The sequence below is a fragment of the Pseudophryne corroboree genome, chromosome 3 (genome assembly GCF_028390025.1).
Source record: "Pseudophryne corroboree isolate aPseCor3 chromosome 3, aPseCor3.hap2, whole genome shotgun sequence".
Classification (NCBI taxonomy): domain Eukaryota; kingdom Metazoa; phylum Chordata; class Amphibia; order Anura; family Myobatrachidae; genus Pseudophryne; species Pseudophryne corroboree.
Window position 1 is genome coordinate 494,355,199 of NC_086446.1, and position 16,690 is coordinate 494,371,888.

A 16,690-nucleotide genomic window follows, 5' to 3' on the forward strand; every position below is an offset into this window, starting at 1 on the left:
TCATCCGTTGCCAGTGCGGTTGCTCGCGGTGCTGTGCGCCCGTGTGGGGACACGGCGTGATCAATGGCACAGGTAATGCAGAGTCTGGGAACTGTGAGTGCGGGGACCAAATGGCCTAAGGCACTGCGGTGTGTCTGCTGTATAGGAGGTGGCCATGTTGGAGACCAAATAGCTAATACAGAGCACTTGTGAAAACACCTGTGGGCAGGTGTAAGCCAATCCCGTGCTTGTGCTGCCTTTAAGTAGGCTGGGATTATGTTACTCTGGGCCAGTGCTTTGTTGTATCAAAGCTGTGCTCTAGCTCTGAGCTCTCTCCGTGCATTCCTGTGTGATTCCCGTGGTCCAGATATCGCCTCCGTTCCCAGAGGTCCGTCTGCAGCCTTCACTGCTGAAAGATCCACCGGCTCTCTGCTGTGCTGTCAGTTAATTGCACTCCTATTGGAAATAGTTGGATTCCCAGTGTCCTGCATGAGGTTACCTTGTCAGTCTGCCTATCATTCAAAGTCTGGAGGATTCTGTTTCTCTCAGCTGTTCGTTTGTTCAACTCTGCATTTAACCCATTCTTCACCTTGTCTTCTACTACAGTTTCACAGTGATCTCCGGAACCCGCAAGTAACCCAATTCAGTACTTTTATTTGCTATGTTGTCATTACAAGGATAATTCATCACAGTCTCTCAGTTAACTCTCAAAGCTCCATTGCCAATTCTTACAGTTAATTCTCCATGTCTGCATTAACCAGTTAAACACAATCTGCAGTTCAGCATCAAAGCTTGTTTATATTTGCTATGTTGTCATAACAAGGATAATTCTTCAGTCTCTCAGTTAACTCTCAAAACTCCATTGCAAATCCTTACAGTTATCTCTTCATGTCTGCATTATCCAGTTAATAACATTCTGCAGTTCAGCATCAAAGCTCGTTTATATTTGGACAATCCAACATTTATTCATCAGCTTGTTTTGCATATGTTTCCATGAACATTTCTTTTATGTATTTTTGAGTTTTCTCTTGCATATTATTCCTGCAATACTTCAGTATAATATGATGATTAACAACTTGTCAGTTAACTCTTTACTGAATTGTTATTTTGAATAAATATATGAATCGGAACTTTCTTCGTCCTCCCTGCTTTCTTCATAGCCCAGCACCTACACCTGTGGTTGGTCCCGGGTTAACGGATTCACAAAAACACCCGGACCTGACAGGCATATGGAAGTTTTGCCTTATAAAGGTGAGGAGTTGTTTGGGGATGGTCTCTCGGACCTCGTTTCCACAGCGACAGCTGGGAAGTCAGCTTTTCTACCCCATGTTCCCTCACAACCAAAGAAAGCACCGTATTATCAGGTACAGTCCTTTCGGCCCCAAAAAGGCAAGCGGGTTAAAGGCGCGTCCTCTCTGCCCAGAGGCAGAGGTAGAGGGAAAAAGCTGCAGCATACAGCCAGTTCCCAGGAACAAAAGTCCTCCCCCGTTTCTTCTAAGTCCACCGCATGACGCTGGGGCTCCACAGGCGGAGCCAGGTATGGTGGGGGCCCATCTCAAGAACTTCAGCAATCAGTGGGCTCGCTCACGGGTAGATCCCTGGATTCTTCAAGTGGTATCTCAGGGGTACAAGCTGGAATTCGAGACGTCTCCCCCTCGCCGTTTCCTCAAATCTGCCTTGCCAACAACTCCCTCAGACAGGGAGGCTGTGCTAGAGGCAATTCACAAGCTGTATTCCCAGCAGGTGATAGTCAAGGTGCCCCTCCTTCAACAAGGACGGGGTTACTATTCCACAATGTTTGTGGTACCGAAACCGGACGGTTCGGTGAGACCCATTTTAAATTTGAAATCCTTGAACACGTATATAAAAAAATTCAAGTTCAAGATGGAATCGCTCAGGGCGGTTATTTCAAGCCTGGACGAGGGGGATTACATGGTATCACTGGACATCAAGGATGCTTACCTGCATCCTCACCAGGAGTACCTCAGATTTGTGGTACAGGATTGTCATTACCAATTCCAGACATTGCCGTTTGGTCTGTCCACGGCACCGAGGGTATTTACCAAGGTAATGGCCGAAATGATGATACTCCTTCGAAAAAAGTGAGTTTTAATTATCCCGTACTTGGACGATCTCCTGATAAAGGCGAGGTCCAGGGAGCAGTTGTTGGTCGGGGTAGCACTATCTCGGGAGGTGCTACAACAGCACGGTTGGATTCTAAATATTCCAAAGTCACAGCTGGTCCCTACGACACGTCTACTGTTCCTGGGGATGGTTCTGGACACAGAACAGAAAAAAGTGTTTCTCCCAGAGGAGAAAGCCAAGGAGCTGTCATCTCTAGTCAGAGGCCTCCTGAAACCAAAACAGGTATCGGTGCATCACTGCACGCGAGTCCTGGGAAAAATAGTAGCTTCCTACGAAGCAATTCCATTTGGCAGGTTCCATGCAAGGACCTTTCAGTGGGACCTGTTGGACAAGTGGTCCGGATCGCATCTTCAGATGCATCGGCTGATAACCCTGTCTCCAGGGACCAGGGTGTCTCTGCTGTGGTGGCTGCAGAGTGCTCATCTTCAAGAGGGCCGCAGATTCGGCATACAGGACTGGGTCCTGGTGACCACGGATGCCAGCCTTCGAGGCTGGGGGGCAGTCACACAGGGAAGAAACTTCCAGGGACTATGGTCAAGTCAGGAGACTTCCCTACACATAAATATTCTGGAACTGAGGGCCATTTACAATGCCCTAAGTCAGGCAAGACCCCTGCTTCAAAACCAACCGGTACTGATTCAGTCAGACAACATCACGGCAGTCGCCCATGTAAACCGACAGGGCGGCACAAGAAGCAGGATGGCGATGGCAGAAGCCACAAGGATTCTCCGATGGGCGGAAAATCACGTGTTAGCACTGTCAGCAGTGTTCATTCCGGGAGTGGACAACTGGGAAGCAGACTTCCTAAGCAGGCACGACTCCACCCGGGAGAGTGGGGACTTCATCCAGAAGTTTTCCAGCTGATTGTAAACCGTTGGGAACGGCCACAGGTGGACATGATGGCGTCCCGCCTAAACAAAAAGCTAGAAAGATATTGCGCCAGGTCGAGACAATAGCTGTGGACGCTCTAGTGACACCGTGGGTGTACCAGTCGGTTTATGTGTTCCCTCCTCTTCCTCTCATACCCAAGGTACTGAGGATAATAAGAAAAAGAGGAGTAAGAACTATACTCATTGTTCCGGATTGGCCAAGAAGAGCTTGGTACCCGGAACTTCAAGAACTGATCTCAGAGGACCCATGGCCTCTGCCGCTCAGACAGGACCTGCTGCAGCAGGGGCCCTGTCTGTTCCAAGACTTACCGCGGCTGCGTTTGACGGCATGGCGGTTGAACGCCGGATCCTGAAGGAAAAGGGCATTCCGGAGGAAGTCATCCCTGCGCAGATTAAAGCTAGGAAAGATGTGACCGCAAACCATTATCACCGCATATGGCGAAAATATGTTGTGTGGTGTGAGGCCAGGAAGGCCCCAACGGAGGAATTTCAGCTGGGCCGTTTTCTGCACTTCCTACAGTCAGGGGTGACTATGGGCCTAAAATTGGGTTCCATTAAGGTCCAGATTTCGGCTCTGTCGATTTTCTTCCAGAAAGAACTGGCTTCACTGCCTGAAGTTCAGACATTTGTTAAGGGAGTGCTGCATATTCAGCCCCCTTTTGTGCCTCCAGTGGCACCTTGGGATCTCAACGTGGTGTTGGATTTCCTAAAGTCGCATTGGTTTGAGCCACTTAAAACCGTGGATTTGAAATATCTCACGTGGAAAGTGGTCATGCTGTTGGCCTTGGCTTCGGCCAGGCGTGTGTCAGAATTGGCGGCTTTGTCATGTAAAAGCCCTTATCTGATTTTCCATATGGATAGGGCAGAATTGAGGACTCGTCCCCAGTTTCTCCATAAGGTGGTATCAGCTTTTCATTTGAACCAACCTATTGTAGTGCCCGCGGCTACTAAAGACTTGGAGGATTCCAAGTTGTTGGACGTCGTCAGGGCCCTGAAAATTTATGTTTCCAGGACAGCTAGTGTCAGGAAAACTGACTCACTATTTATCCTGTATGCACCCAACAAGCTGGGTGCTCCTGCTTCAAAGCAGACTATTGCTCGCTGGATCTGTAGTACGATTCAGCTTGCACATTCTGCGGCTGGACTGCCGCATCCTAGATCAGTGAAAGCCCATTCCACGAGGAAGGTGGGCTCTTCTTGGGCGGCTGCCCGAGGGGTCTCGGCTTTACAACTTTGCCGAGCAGCTACTTGGTCGGGGTCAAACACATTTGCAAAATTCTACAAGTTTGATACCCTGGCTGAGGAGGACCTAGAGTTTGCTCATTCGGTGCTGCAGAGTCATCCGCACTCTCCCGCCCGTTTGGGAGCTTTGGTATAATCCCCATGGTCCTTACGGAGTCCCAGCATCCACTTAGGACGTCAGAGAAAATAAGATTTTACTCACCGGTAAATCTATTTCTCGTAGTCCGTAGTGGATGCTGGGCGCCCATCCCAAGTGCGGATTGTCTGCAATATTTGTATATTGGGGGTCATTCCGAGTTGTTCGCTCGTTATTTTTTTGTCGCAACGGAGCGATTAGTCGCTAATGCGCATGCGCAATGTCCGCAGTGCGACTGCGCCAAGTAAATTTGCTATGCAGTTAGGTATTTTACTCACGGCATTACGAGGTTTTTTCTTCGTTCTGGTGATCGTAATGTGATTGACAGGAAGTGGGTGTTTCTGGGCGGAAACTGGCCGTTTTATGGGTGTGTGTGAAAAAATGCTACAGTTTCTGGGAAAAACGCGGGAGTGGCTGGAGAAACGGAGGAGTGTCTGGGCGAACGCTGGGTGTGTTTGTGACATCAAACCAGGAACGACAAGCACTGAACTGATCGCAGATGCCGAGTAAGTCTGGAGCTACTCAGAAACTGCTAAGAAGTGTCTATTCGCAATTCTGCTAATCTTTCGTTCGCAATTTTGATAAGCTAAGATTCACTCCCAGTAGGCGGCGGCTTAGCGTGTGCAAAGCTGCTAAAAGCAGCTTGCGAGCGAACAACTCGGAATGACCCCCATAGTTATTGTTTAACTAAAGGGTTATTGTTGAGCCATCTGTTGAGAGGCTCAGTTATATTTCATACTGTTAACTGGGTATAGTATCACGAGTTATACGGTGTGATTGGTGTGGCTGGTATGAGTCTTACCCGGGATTCAAAATCATTCCTTATTGTGTCAGCTCTTCCGGGCACAGTATCCTAACTGAGGTCTGGAGGAGGGTCATAGTGGGAGGAGCCAGTGCACACCAGGTAGTCCTAAAGCTTTCTTTAGTTGTGCCCAGTCTCCTGCGGAGCCGCTATTCCCCATGGTCCTTACGGAGTCCCAGCATCCACTACGGACTACGAGAAATAGATTTACCGGTGAGTAAAATCTTATTATTACATTACAACAGCAGGATATTATTTTATTTATGGTTGTTGGTTTTTTTCTTATTCTTTTTTTTTGGTGGTGGGGGGGAGGTGTTGTTCCTTCCTGAGAAGGTTGTAGTCACCTAGAAACACAATAATACCATCAACACCAGGGCCAGACACCAAATCTTTTCAAGCGCTTGCCGCAGAGGCACGCAGGGCATTTCCCCATTAACCCAGTGTGTCAGTTCCAGCCTGAGACTGACTGCCATATATGTCTCAAAAAGTAGAAAAAAAAACCTAAGGACCTTATTGGCAAAGGAGCTGCCAATCTAGTTAATCATGGTATAAGAATGTGACAGTATTTATGAGGTGTAACGCTGCAGATGCACTGAATGTCAGCTTCTGCTTAATGCATGGGGTGTGATATAGAAGATAGCCATTATAAAGGTGGACAGTCATTAGGTCAACAGTCATTACAATAAGTCGACAGTCAGAAAGTCAACAGAGTCAAAAGGTCGACACAAAAAAAAGGTTGATTTAAAAAAAAATTAGTTTGTGTTTTTAAACATGTATCACCCAAATTTGTGGAATGTGTCCCCTCACCAGCTCGCTTCGCTCGCCACACTTCTGGATCGGTGGCTCACTTTGCTCTCCACTAGATTACTAAGGGTAATAGTATGTCACATTGATAGTATATGCTGAAAAATTTGTAAAAACATAGAAATAAATAACAAAACATGTTGACCATATGTGTGTGTCGACCTTTTCATGTTGACCTTTTGACCTTGTCAACCTTTTGACCCTGTTGCCTTTTCGACCCTGTCTACCTTTTGATTGTCGACCTTGTAACGATCTATCAACCACCTCCGTATGCAATATGGTCACATTTGAATACTTCTTTGAAGGCTTCCTTTAATATCTCCACTGGCCATAGATCAGTGTAAATGATACAGCCTTTTTCTGCACTGATTATACTGTACTATCTGTACTCTACCTACAGGCTGACCTGGCAAGCCAGTACATCAAAGCAGGAGTGAAGAATGTGGGCACAGTTTTCCTGATGACCGATGCTCAGGTGTCTGATGAGAAGTTCCTTGTTCTAGTCAATGACTTGTTGGCCTCTGGTAAGCATATCAGCATGTAATTTCCCATAGGAGATGACTGACACAGACCGCACACATGTCATACTTTTTGGAGCACGCCCTTATCTACCCAGGGTAGTGGGTAACAATGTATACATTTACCTAGGGCCTCCAGAAGAATCACTTACCTCTGTGAGCATCATTTGGCTTGGTGGGTTATAGCCAACAGAACACAAACAACCCTTCATTACATTAATAGACTTAGTATACAGTAGGAAGAATAATAGCTATAGTGATAGCAGCTCATGCTGAGCCTTCAGCCATATCTCCCCTATGGACAGCCTTGGCTGTAATCATTTCCTTTGCTAGAGCGGATTTTATTTGTTGTACTGGTAATATGGGACAGATAAATGCAATATAATATTTATTTCCCTAACCTATGCAGATAACATGCCCCTATCCACATCACATATAACAATGTCAAAAAATAAAGTTTAATGATACACTCGGAGACTGAATCTACCATTTGGACATTTCTGTTCAAATAAATATTATTCTGGAACAACATCTGAGAAAATTGAGAACAACAAAAGTCTGCCATATCTGAAAAAAGCTTTGTATATGATGGATACAATTAAATGGGCGTTTGTCCAGTATATTACTGTTCCAGTACATACTGTGACTTGGGACCTCTGCTAAACAGCTTCTGTAAATGTGTACCGCAGCTAAATGATGATAAAAATGCCGGATTGCTCCGGATTGCAGTTGGCCAATCAGAAGCGCGCTGCCATTATGGTCCATTCGTCTAATGCTCCACTTCTGTGAATCTTGCACATTTGTGCAGGTGCGGTCCAGCATCTCACTAAGTATAGATACCATACAGTACTGTGGGCCTGCTTCAGAGATGGACGCAGAATGCACAGCAGCTGCTCTCTCTAAACCTTTGTCCTCTGATATGTTCTCATGAAACATTTTATGTTTTTTGAAGGTGAGATTCCGGACCTGTTTCCTGATGATGAGGTGGAAAATATAATTGGCAGCGTAAGGAATGAAGTGAAAAGCCAGGGCCTGATGGACACAAGAGAAAACTGCTGGAAATTCTTCATTGATAGAGTTCGGAGACAACTGAAGGTGAATGCATAAAGTATCTTTACAGACTTCTCCAAATTAGGGTACAATAAAAAGTAAATGCTTTATTAGATAAAAAATAAATAAATTAATTAAATAAATAAATATATAAATAAACATATTTTTCAAATAGCAATGAAAATAGGTTTAATGGCATGTGTCTATTATTTGACAATTTTTTTGTATTTAATGTTCTGTTTATACATTATGTCCTCCATTTTGAATTGGGTAACAAATAAGATAATTGGAATATTCACAGCAGCACAGATTTTTGGGGGATAAGTCTGTGATGATCTTGTGGGAGGCAGTGACTAGACTACTCATGTGATTATATAAGTGAAACAAGGCTGCCTATGATAGGGGCAGGGTCATGAAGGAGAGGAACACTGAGGTCCCAGACTAGAGAATTGGATAATAACATAGTAGTAATATGATGCTCCTATGAAACTGGTGAAGGAAAATTATGTGGAAGTCCATACTGTACATCCAGATTAGTTATCTTTCATTCCCTTTGTGGTATTCTGGACCATGAGGAAACTGGATTATAGAGTATAGAACCGCCTTTAGTACTTTGGCACTGAAAAATCTACAGTATGTTTTGTGCTTCTCCCTCTTCTATAGCCCAGTTTTACAGGGATCTCAGGACAAAGTATTGTTGTCCATCAAAGGTTCTGGAATCGATTCTCAATGGTTTCTAAACATTATTGCAATTATTATTGATTATCATTATTGATTTTTAACCAGAGGTTGTACGCAGCTATGCTTGTGCCAATTGTGTCCGCATATGTGCAAACATCTAACACTGACATGTACCATTAAACCTCTACAACCAATGTCCACCATGTGACCTCAATGGTAAACCCATTGAACTTCTCCAGGAAACCAACAATGGTTGATAACTGTTGATGGCAGTCGCTAGGACAGGTAGTTTTTTGATGCTGCATTGGCAGTGTTACATTTGTTAATTTAATTAAGCACACATCATATATATGTGATAATGTGGCTAAACTGAATAAGACAACCTCACTAAGTTGTCTATAACCTGGAGTGGTCTAAGGATGCACTGTTTTTGGTGCCACCACCTACACTTGAAGTGGAATTCTTTGTTCAGGAGAACTGAAGAAGTGACCAGGGGGACTTTGCTGACAGTATGCCATCAAATGGGTGCAGCAGCACCAGACCGAACACTGGAGAAGCAGCTAGGTTATGAATTTAAGACTTCGGGGTCTATGTGCGAAGCCTTAGAGAGGGATAAAGTGGAGAGCGATATAGTTCCAACCAACCAGCTCCTGTCATTTTTCAAATACAGCCTGTAACATGGCAGTTAGGAGCTGATTAGCTGTTAATTTATCTCTCTCTACTTTATCACTCTCCAAGTCAAGGCATAGTATGCACTGAGCGCAGGCTCTGAAGTCTGCTTGTGCGGCAGAGTCGGGTTTGGACAGCATATCAGTGCCAGCCAACACTTAGACATACTGTAAATTTGCTGGAAATTGCTGCCTTTCCAGGGCAGCTTCTGATGGTTGTTGGATGTCTAGACTTTTAGCAGTACCTAGAATCTCCCATAATTTATCTGGTGGTCGAGCTTTTAGCCCTGCTGCTCCGTCTCGATGGAATTCACTTTCCTGCACAATTCGAGAGGCCCCCACTCTAGAATCCTTCAAAAACAGCCTCTAGACATCCTGTTTACTCAAGCATACCCACAATGTCCCTTTTAGTTCGACCATGCTCTCTGTACTTTATGAAAAGCTTTTGTGTACTTCACTGTTTCTGTACTGTATTATGTTCATTCTGTTAAGCACATTGAGTCCTATGAGAAAGAGCGCTATATAAATACAATTATTATTATTAGACAGCACTAGGTCTCCACATTGTGAGGTAAATTTACTAAGATTTGTGTTTCTGACGATTTTGCCCGAGATCAATCTCGACTGACATCGGCTCATTTATTTTGCAACTTATTAAAATTGGAAATTTACTAAGCTCTCTTGTTTGTTCAATTCAAGTTTTCTGTTGTCTGTGTCATTCGTAATGCAGAGCAGAGCTTAGTAAAACACTGCCGAACATGAAGGCATGTAGCCCGGCCGGATCAGTGAGAATCGTGCAGGACAACAGTTAAAACAAAACAAAACTGTGAGGTCCCCCCTCCTGAACATAACTAGTAGACACATGCTTTTTGTGCCGGTCCTGGTTCTTAAAATACCAGGAAAAATTGAGTAGGGGTCCCTAGTATTTTAAGAACCAACACCGGGCACTTGGACCGGCCTGGTTGCAAAAATACAGTGGTAAAAATACGTAGGGGGTCCCTCGTATTTTTTAAACCAGCACCGGCTCCACTAGTCAAGAAGATAATGCCACAGCCGGGAAACATATTTATAAAGGTCCCTGCGGCCGTAACATTATCCTCCCCACCAACTAATCAGCCCTGGCCGGGGTTGCCTAGGGAAGTGGGGACCCCCGTAAAAAAAAGGGGTCCCCTCTCCGGGTACCAAAAGGCCAGGGCTAAAGCCCGAGCTGTCCCAGGCATTTCTGGGCTGTGAATGACGGGCTGATAGCCATTGTGTACAATTAAGATAAAATATTGTCTTTTACTTATGGAACTACAGGTCCCAGCAAGCCTTTCCCACATGCTGGTACTTGGAGAACCAAAAGTACGAGCATGCAGGGCAGTAATGGGCCCGCTGGTACCTGTAAAACAAATATTACAATAAAGACAAGGCACACACACCATACACGGTATAACTTTAATAACACACTCACACTTACATATACAGATGTGTCCTCTTACATATTTGTTCCGTGCGCTACAAGTCGCATTACACATAATGCGTGAGTGCCGTGTGACTCGGTAGCGCCAATCATTTATTTGTGCGTTTTTACCATGAAAATGTGTCTTAGACACAAAATAATGTAATAGGATGCACAGGCAGCTTCGGTTGATTAAAGTGATATGCAGCATGTCTATATTCTGCGTGTGACTGCGACTGTATTTGCATACAAAATGCTATGCTACAGTGGCATTTCGGGTGCAGATAGAGCCGCAATTACACACAGAATATAGGCGTGCTGCATATAATTTTAATCAGCTGAAGCTGCTTGTGAGCCATATTACATTACTTTGCTTCCAAGACGCATTTTCTCTGAAAAAAATGCAAAGAAGACGCTCTGTGCTACCGAGTCCCACCACGACATGGCGCGACTTCAAGGGCTGATTAGCATGACTGCAGCAAGGATGTAAGAGGACACATCTGTACTTACCTACATCCCACGTAGCCATTCACATTCACTTGTCCATGTAGAAATACATAGGGTTTCTGTAAAAAAAAAAATAATAATATATATATATACACACCTATTTCCAGTGTAGATCGGTCCTCTTCGATCCATGTAGGCATGCACGGGGTTAAAAAATTACAAACCGCAAAAAACCCGATCCAAAACGGACAAGTAGAAGTGCATGCACACATACATTTCTACTACGCGACTGCCGGCCTATCATGCGCAAAGATTCCATTGTGTCTGCAAGCTTTATATTTCATGGTGTGACAACCGGGGTCTTTTGGAAGCTATCTTTAAAGTACAATATGGTCTGACTGAGGACCATCAACTTTATTCTCTCAAAGGTCAGGTTTCAGTTTTGGCAGTTCTTTTCAAAGATGTTTGGCATCATTCTGGAGGTACAGACCTTCCTTCATAGTGTACTTCCAATGCAGGATCTGAATTTGGGCCTAGAAGCCCAGAGAGGGCCTCCTATGAACCTCTTGGGACTATGGATTTGCAATATTTTACTGTATGTTTAAGGTGGTGTTATTTCTGTCCGTTGCATCTTCAAGACGCGTCTTAGAATTGGCTGCTTTATCTTGTAGGCATCCCTCTATCATTTTTCATTCCGGCAGAGTGTTTTTTCAGACTAAGGGGCCTAGTTATTAACATTATTTTTACTAAAATAATGTGAAAAAGGGTGTTTTCACACCCTTTTCACATTATTTTAGTATCACCTGAATGTATTTAAGGGCACTTGAAACAGTTTTCATGAAAAACGTAGTCCGTGCTTTAAGGTTTTACATTGATCATACTTCTTCAATTCGGTGTATGTATTCCCTTTTGGTCCAAAGAGAAGTTGGCCGGCCTCCAGGTGTTTCATTGGTAGATGGATTACCTGTACCATCCAGCAGTCCCTTTATTCTGATAAGCAAGTTCCAACTTTCCTCCGGGCTCATTCTACTTGTGCAGTCGACGCTTCCTTTGCCATGGCTCTTCAGTGGAACAGCTATGGAAAGCGACGACCTGGTACTTTGAGCATACTTATGCCAAGTTATACTGGTACCATACCTTTGGTTCCAGTGACGCTAGTTTTGAGCATAAAGTTTTACGCGCGGCCCCCCGAATCACCCCAGCCCCCATGTTACGCCTATTTTGTGAAGTCCCACAGTCATTGCTGCAGTGTCCAAGTCAGATGTGGTAGAAATGTCTCTGCTTTAACAGTTTCCCTATAAAATTAGTGAAATGTAAGTTGATACATATTACAATTTGTAATAGGATTTATGAAAAATATTTTTGTCTCTGATTGTCTTTTTCAGTTTTAATGCAAGCAAAAATATGCAATGTTTTATATCTATAACATCCTGCAAGGCTCCTAGGGAACGTGCACTGGATTGAATTGCCCTAGACTCTTATATTTTTTATTTAGAATCTTGAAGGGGTGTTTGGATGAATTCCTCTGCAGAGAGAATTTGGGCAGCTGTAGCTGTTTGGTCCTGACACTGAGAAACAGCACTTTTGTCAGAGAATCAGAATATTAAGTCTGGCAGCCTTGCTTTCTTTGCGTTCTCTATTTATAATGAAGGAAAGGGGAGGGGGGGCAACAGATGGTAGCTGCTATGTGCAAATGATAGAGAAAATACCCATTGAAATGTGATTACCCAATCAATACATTTTTAAAAGATGCATCTCAAACATGATTACACAACCACCATCCCTTAGAAAAGAGCGAAACAATGATTAGCCCATTCAGAAGGATACAAACAGCCATTATTTCTGCAGAAGGAATTCCTTCGTTTCTGATTGCAACATGTTTGTGCCTAAAGAATGTTGTTAAATATTAAAAAAGGAAAAAAAGCAACAATAAAGTGGGAATTCCCAAATCACAACGTACTAACCGCTGTTGTCCTAGACGCTGCTAAAAAAAGAATATACACATAGTCAAAACAAAGTTTTTAGTCTGCGTCATTTAGTAGAAAGATCTCTCATTTTATTAAAAAAAGTTATAGATTATCTTTGGTGAAAGATCAAACTCATGGTATAGATGTACTGTATCCTCATATACTATTGCTGCAGTCGCGCCAAAGATCCCTTCCCAGTGCGCCTGGTCCCGTGCGACTTGTCCAGGGCAGCCATCAGGGGGGGACTGTGGGGACTGAGGTCCCGGGCCCATACAGAGAGAGGGGCCCACCTCTGGCTCCTACTGCCAATACCTGTAGAGCTGCAGCAGTCTGTGAAACAGCAGCAGGCTGATGTGCAGGAAGAACACCTTAAAACAAGCCTTATCTGCGCATCAGCTCTCTGTAAACAGTTCCTGTAGGTCCGCAACACTCCACCTATGTGTACCGTCACAATGTATGACATCAACATGGGGTGGAGCAGTACGGCAAAATATTTTTTTGGCAGTAGGGGCCCTGTCTATTTTTTCAGTCCCGGGCCCCACAATTTCTGAGGGCAGCCCTGGACTTGTCTTGTGCTGAGCATCTTTTCTGCAGATTTCTTCAATGTGCATCTTACTCGTGATGTGGCAAATCTGCTGCATGAGACTGCTCATGTGACATGTCACCTAGTGTGTACCCATGCTGCATGAGACTGCTCATGTGACATGTCACCTAGTGTGTACCCATGCTGCATGAGACTGCTCATGTGACATGTCACCTAGTGTGTACCCAGCTTAAGGGTATAAGGAAAATGGGTGTGGATCATAGAGTCGACAGTCACTAGGTCGACCACTATTGGTTGACAGTGACTAGGTCCACACCTAATATTGGCCGACATGGTCATTAGGTCAACATGGACAAGGTCGACTTGGAAAAAGGTCAAAATGTTTTTTTTTTATGTATTTCTCTTACGTACTAGAGGATGCTGGGGACTCCAAAAGGACCATGGGGTATAGACGGGATCCGCAGGAGCTGGGCACGCTAAAAAGACTTTGACTGGGTGTGAACTGGCTCCTCCCTATATGCCCCTCCCCCATACCTCAGTTAGACTTTGTGCCCAGGAGTGACTGGACACACACTAGGGGAGCTCTACTGAGTTTCTCTGGAAAAATACTTTTGTTAGGTTTTTTATTTTCAGGGAGACCTGCTGGCTACATGCTTCGTGGGACTGAGGGGAGAGAAGACAGACCTACTTCTTCTGAGTTCAAGGGCTCTGCTTCTTAGGCTACTGGACACCATTAGCTCCAGAGGGTTCGATCACTTGGTTCGCCTAGCTGCTCGTTCCCGGAGCCGCGCCGTCACCCCCTCACTGAAGCCAGAAAAAAGAAGCCGGGTGAGTATTAGAAGAACCGAAGACTTCAGATGGCAGAAGACTTCAGTAACGGAGGTACAGCGCAGCGGTAGCGCTGCGCTCCATGCTCCCACACACACCACCAACGGCACTTGCAGGGCGCTGGGGGTGGGGCGCCCTGGGCAGCAGTTACTGAGGTTTTTGGTGCTTGTAAAAGCCATATTCGGTGCCCGGGCACCGTATATAAGACCCCCGCCAGTAAAAATAATTCAAATTTGAGCGTGACTGAAGCGCGCCGGGAAGGGGCGGGGCTTAGCCACACAGCTCACCAGCGCCATTTTCTTCTCTCCACAGCCGCTGCAGAGAACGCTGTCCCGGACCTACAAGCTCCTCACAAGTAAAAGGAAGCTAAACGGGGGGAGGGGGGGGGGGCACAAATAATTTGGTGCTTTTGTTATTATTATTACAGCGCTGCTGACATATATTATTGTTGTGTAGTATATGGGCGCTGGGGTGTGAGCTGGCATACTCCCTCTGTGTTTCTCTCTCCAGGCTTCCCTGTAGGCTGTCCCCTTTATTTAGCTTGTGTGTGTGTTGGGTGTCGGTACTTTGTGTCGGCATGTCTGAGGCTGAGTGTTCCTCCCCGGAGGAAGTTACTGGGGGCGCAGAAAAGGAGCTGGAAATGGCTCTGTAGGCACAGCCGACTGCTGATTGGGTTGCTATGTTGAGTACACTTAATGCTAATGTGGCTTTGTTGTCTAAGAGGCTTGATAAATCTGATTCTCAGACACAAACATGGAGACAATCAATGGAGGATGCTTTGGCTCAGGTGCAGACCCCCTCAGGGTCACAAAAACGTTCATTTACCCAGATGGTAGATACAGATGCCGACACGGACTCTGATTCCGATGTCGATTTTAATGAGGCTACTTTACACCCAAGGGTAGTTAAAAGTATTCAGTACATGATTGTGGCTATTAAAGATGTTTTGCGTATCTCTGACGAACCTGCTGTTCAGGAGACAAGGATTTGCCTATTTAAAGGGGAAAAACCTGAGGTGAAGTTCCCCCCCTCTCATGAAATGAATGCTCTTTGTGAAAGAGCTTGGGAGTCGCCGGACAAGAGGTGGCAGATTCCCAAGAGAATTTTTATGGCGTATCCTTTCGCCTCTGATGACGGGGAGAAATGGGAGTCGTCTCCGAATGTCGACAAGGCTCTATCCCGTTTGTCCAAGAAGGTGGCGCTTCCGTCCCCTGACACGGCTGCTCTCAGGGATCCGGGGGATCGCAAGCTGGAGACGTCTTTGAAGGCCATTTTCGTTAATACTGGTGCATTGCTCAGACCTGCTGTGGCGTCGGTATGGGTGAGTAGTGTTATTGCTAAATGGGCTGATAATTTAGCTTCTGATATGGATACCCTTGATAAAGATAATATTCTTTTGACTCTTGGTTATATCAAGGACGCTGCAGATTATCTAAAGGATGCGGCGAGAGATGTTGACCTCTTGGGATCAAGAGCCAATGCCATGGCGGTCTCGGCTAGGAGGGCGCTGTGGATCCATCAATGGAATGCTGATGCCGACTCCCCAAAAATATGGAAGCTCTCCCCTTCAAAGGTAGTGTCTTGTTTGGTGACGGCCTGGCTGACCTGGTGTCTACCGCTACTGCTGGTAAGTCATCTTTTCTTCCTTATGTTCCCACACAACAGAAAAAGGCACCCCATCAACAGATGCAGTCCTTTCGACCTAATAAATACAAACGAGGTAAAGGCTCGTCCTTCCTCGCTTCAAAGGGTAGAGGAAGGGGAAAGAAGTCGCCTGCAGGATCAGGCACCCAGGACCAAAAGTCCTCCCCCGCCTCTACCGAGTCCACCGCATGACGCTGGGGCTCCCCTGCGGGAGTCCGTTCCGGTGGGGGGCCATCTCCGGATCTTCAGTCAGGTCTGGGTTCAATCAGCCCTGGATCCTTGGGTCTTAGACATAGTGTCCCAAGGGTACAAGCTGGAGTTTCAGGAGATGCCCCCCACCACTTTTTCATATCGGCCTTGCCAGTTTCTCTTCCAGAAAGAGAAGTAGTAAATGCTGTGATACAAAAGTTGTGTCAACAGAGGGTCATTGTTCCCGTTCCAACGGGCGGAAGGGTTCTATTTGAGCCTCTTTGTCGTACCGAAGCCGGACGGTTCGGTCAGACCGATTCTGAACCTAAAATCCCTCAATCCATACTTGAAAACTTTCAAGTTCAAGATGGAATCTCTTCGAGCTGTGATCTCCAGCCTAGAAGGGGGGGATTTTATGGCGTCAGTCGACATAAAGGATTCCTACTTACACGTCCCGATTTATCCTCCGCATCAGGCCTTCCTGAGATTTGCGGTGCAGGATTGTCATTACCAATTTCAGACGTTGCCGTTTGGGCTTTCCACGGCCCCGAGGGTTTTCACCAAGGTTATGGCAGAAATTATGGTACTCCTTCGCAAGCGAGGGGATCACAATTATCCCGTACTTGGACGATCTCCTGATAAAGGCGAGGTCAAAGGAACAATTGTTAAAGAATGTGGAACTCTCCCTGACAGTTCTGCAACATCACGCTTGGAT

The 16,690-nt window shown here is 45.4% G+C and overlaps 1 protein-coding gene across 7 annotated transcripts in view; it reads left to right on the forward strand.

The window, feature by feature from the left end:
* DNAH9 (dynein axonemal heavy chain 9) overlaps positions 1–16,690 on the forward strand; it is a 1,014,643-nt gene that overhangs the window by 674,744 nt on the left and 323,209 nt on the right. For all 7 annotated transcript variants that reach the window (XM_063960955.1, XM_063960958.1, XM_063960957.1 and 4 more), the window contains 2 exons: positions 6,399–6,522; positions 7,469–7,611. In XM_063960955.1, the coding sequence (XP_063817025.1) occupies positions 6,399–6,522; positions 7,469–7,611 (267 nt within the window). The remainder of the gene's footprint in view (positions 1–6,398; positions 6,523–7,468; positions 7,612–16,690) is intronic.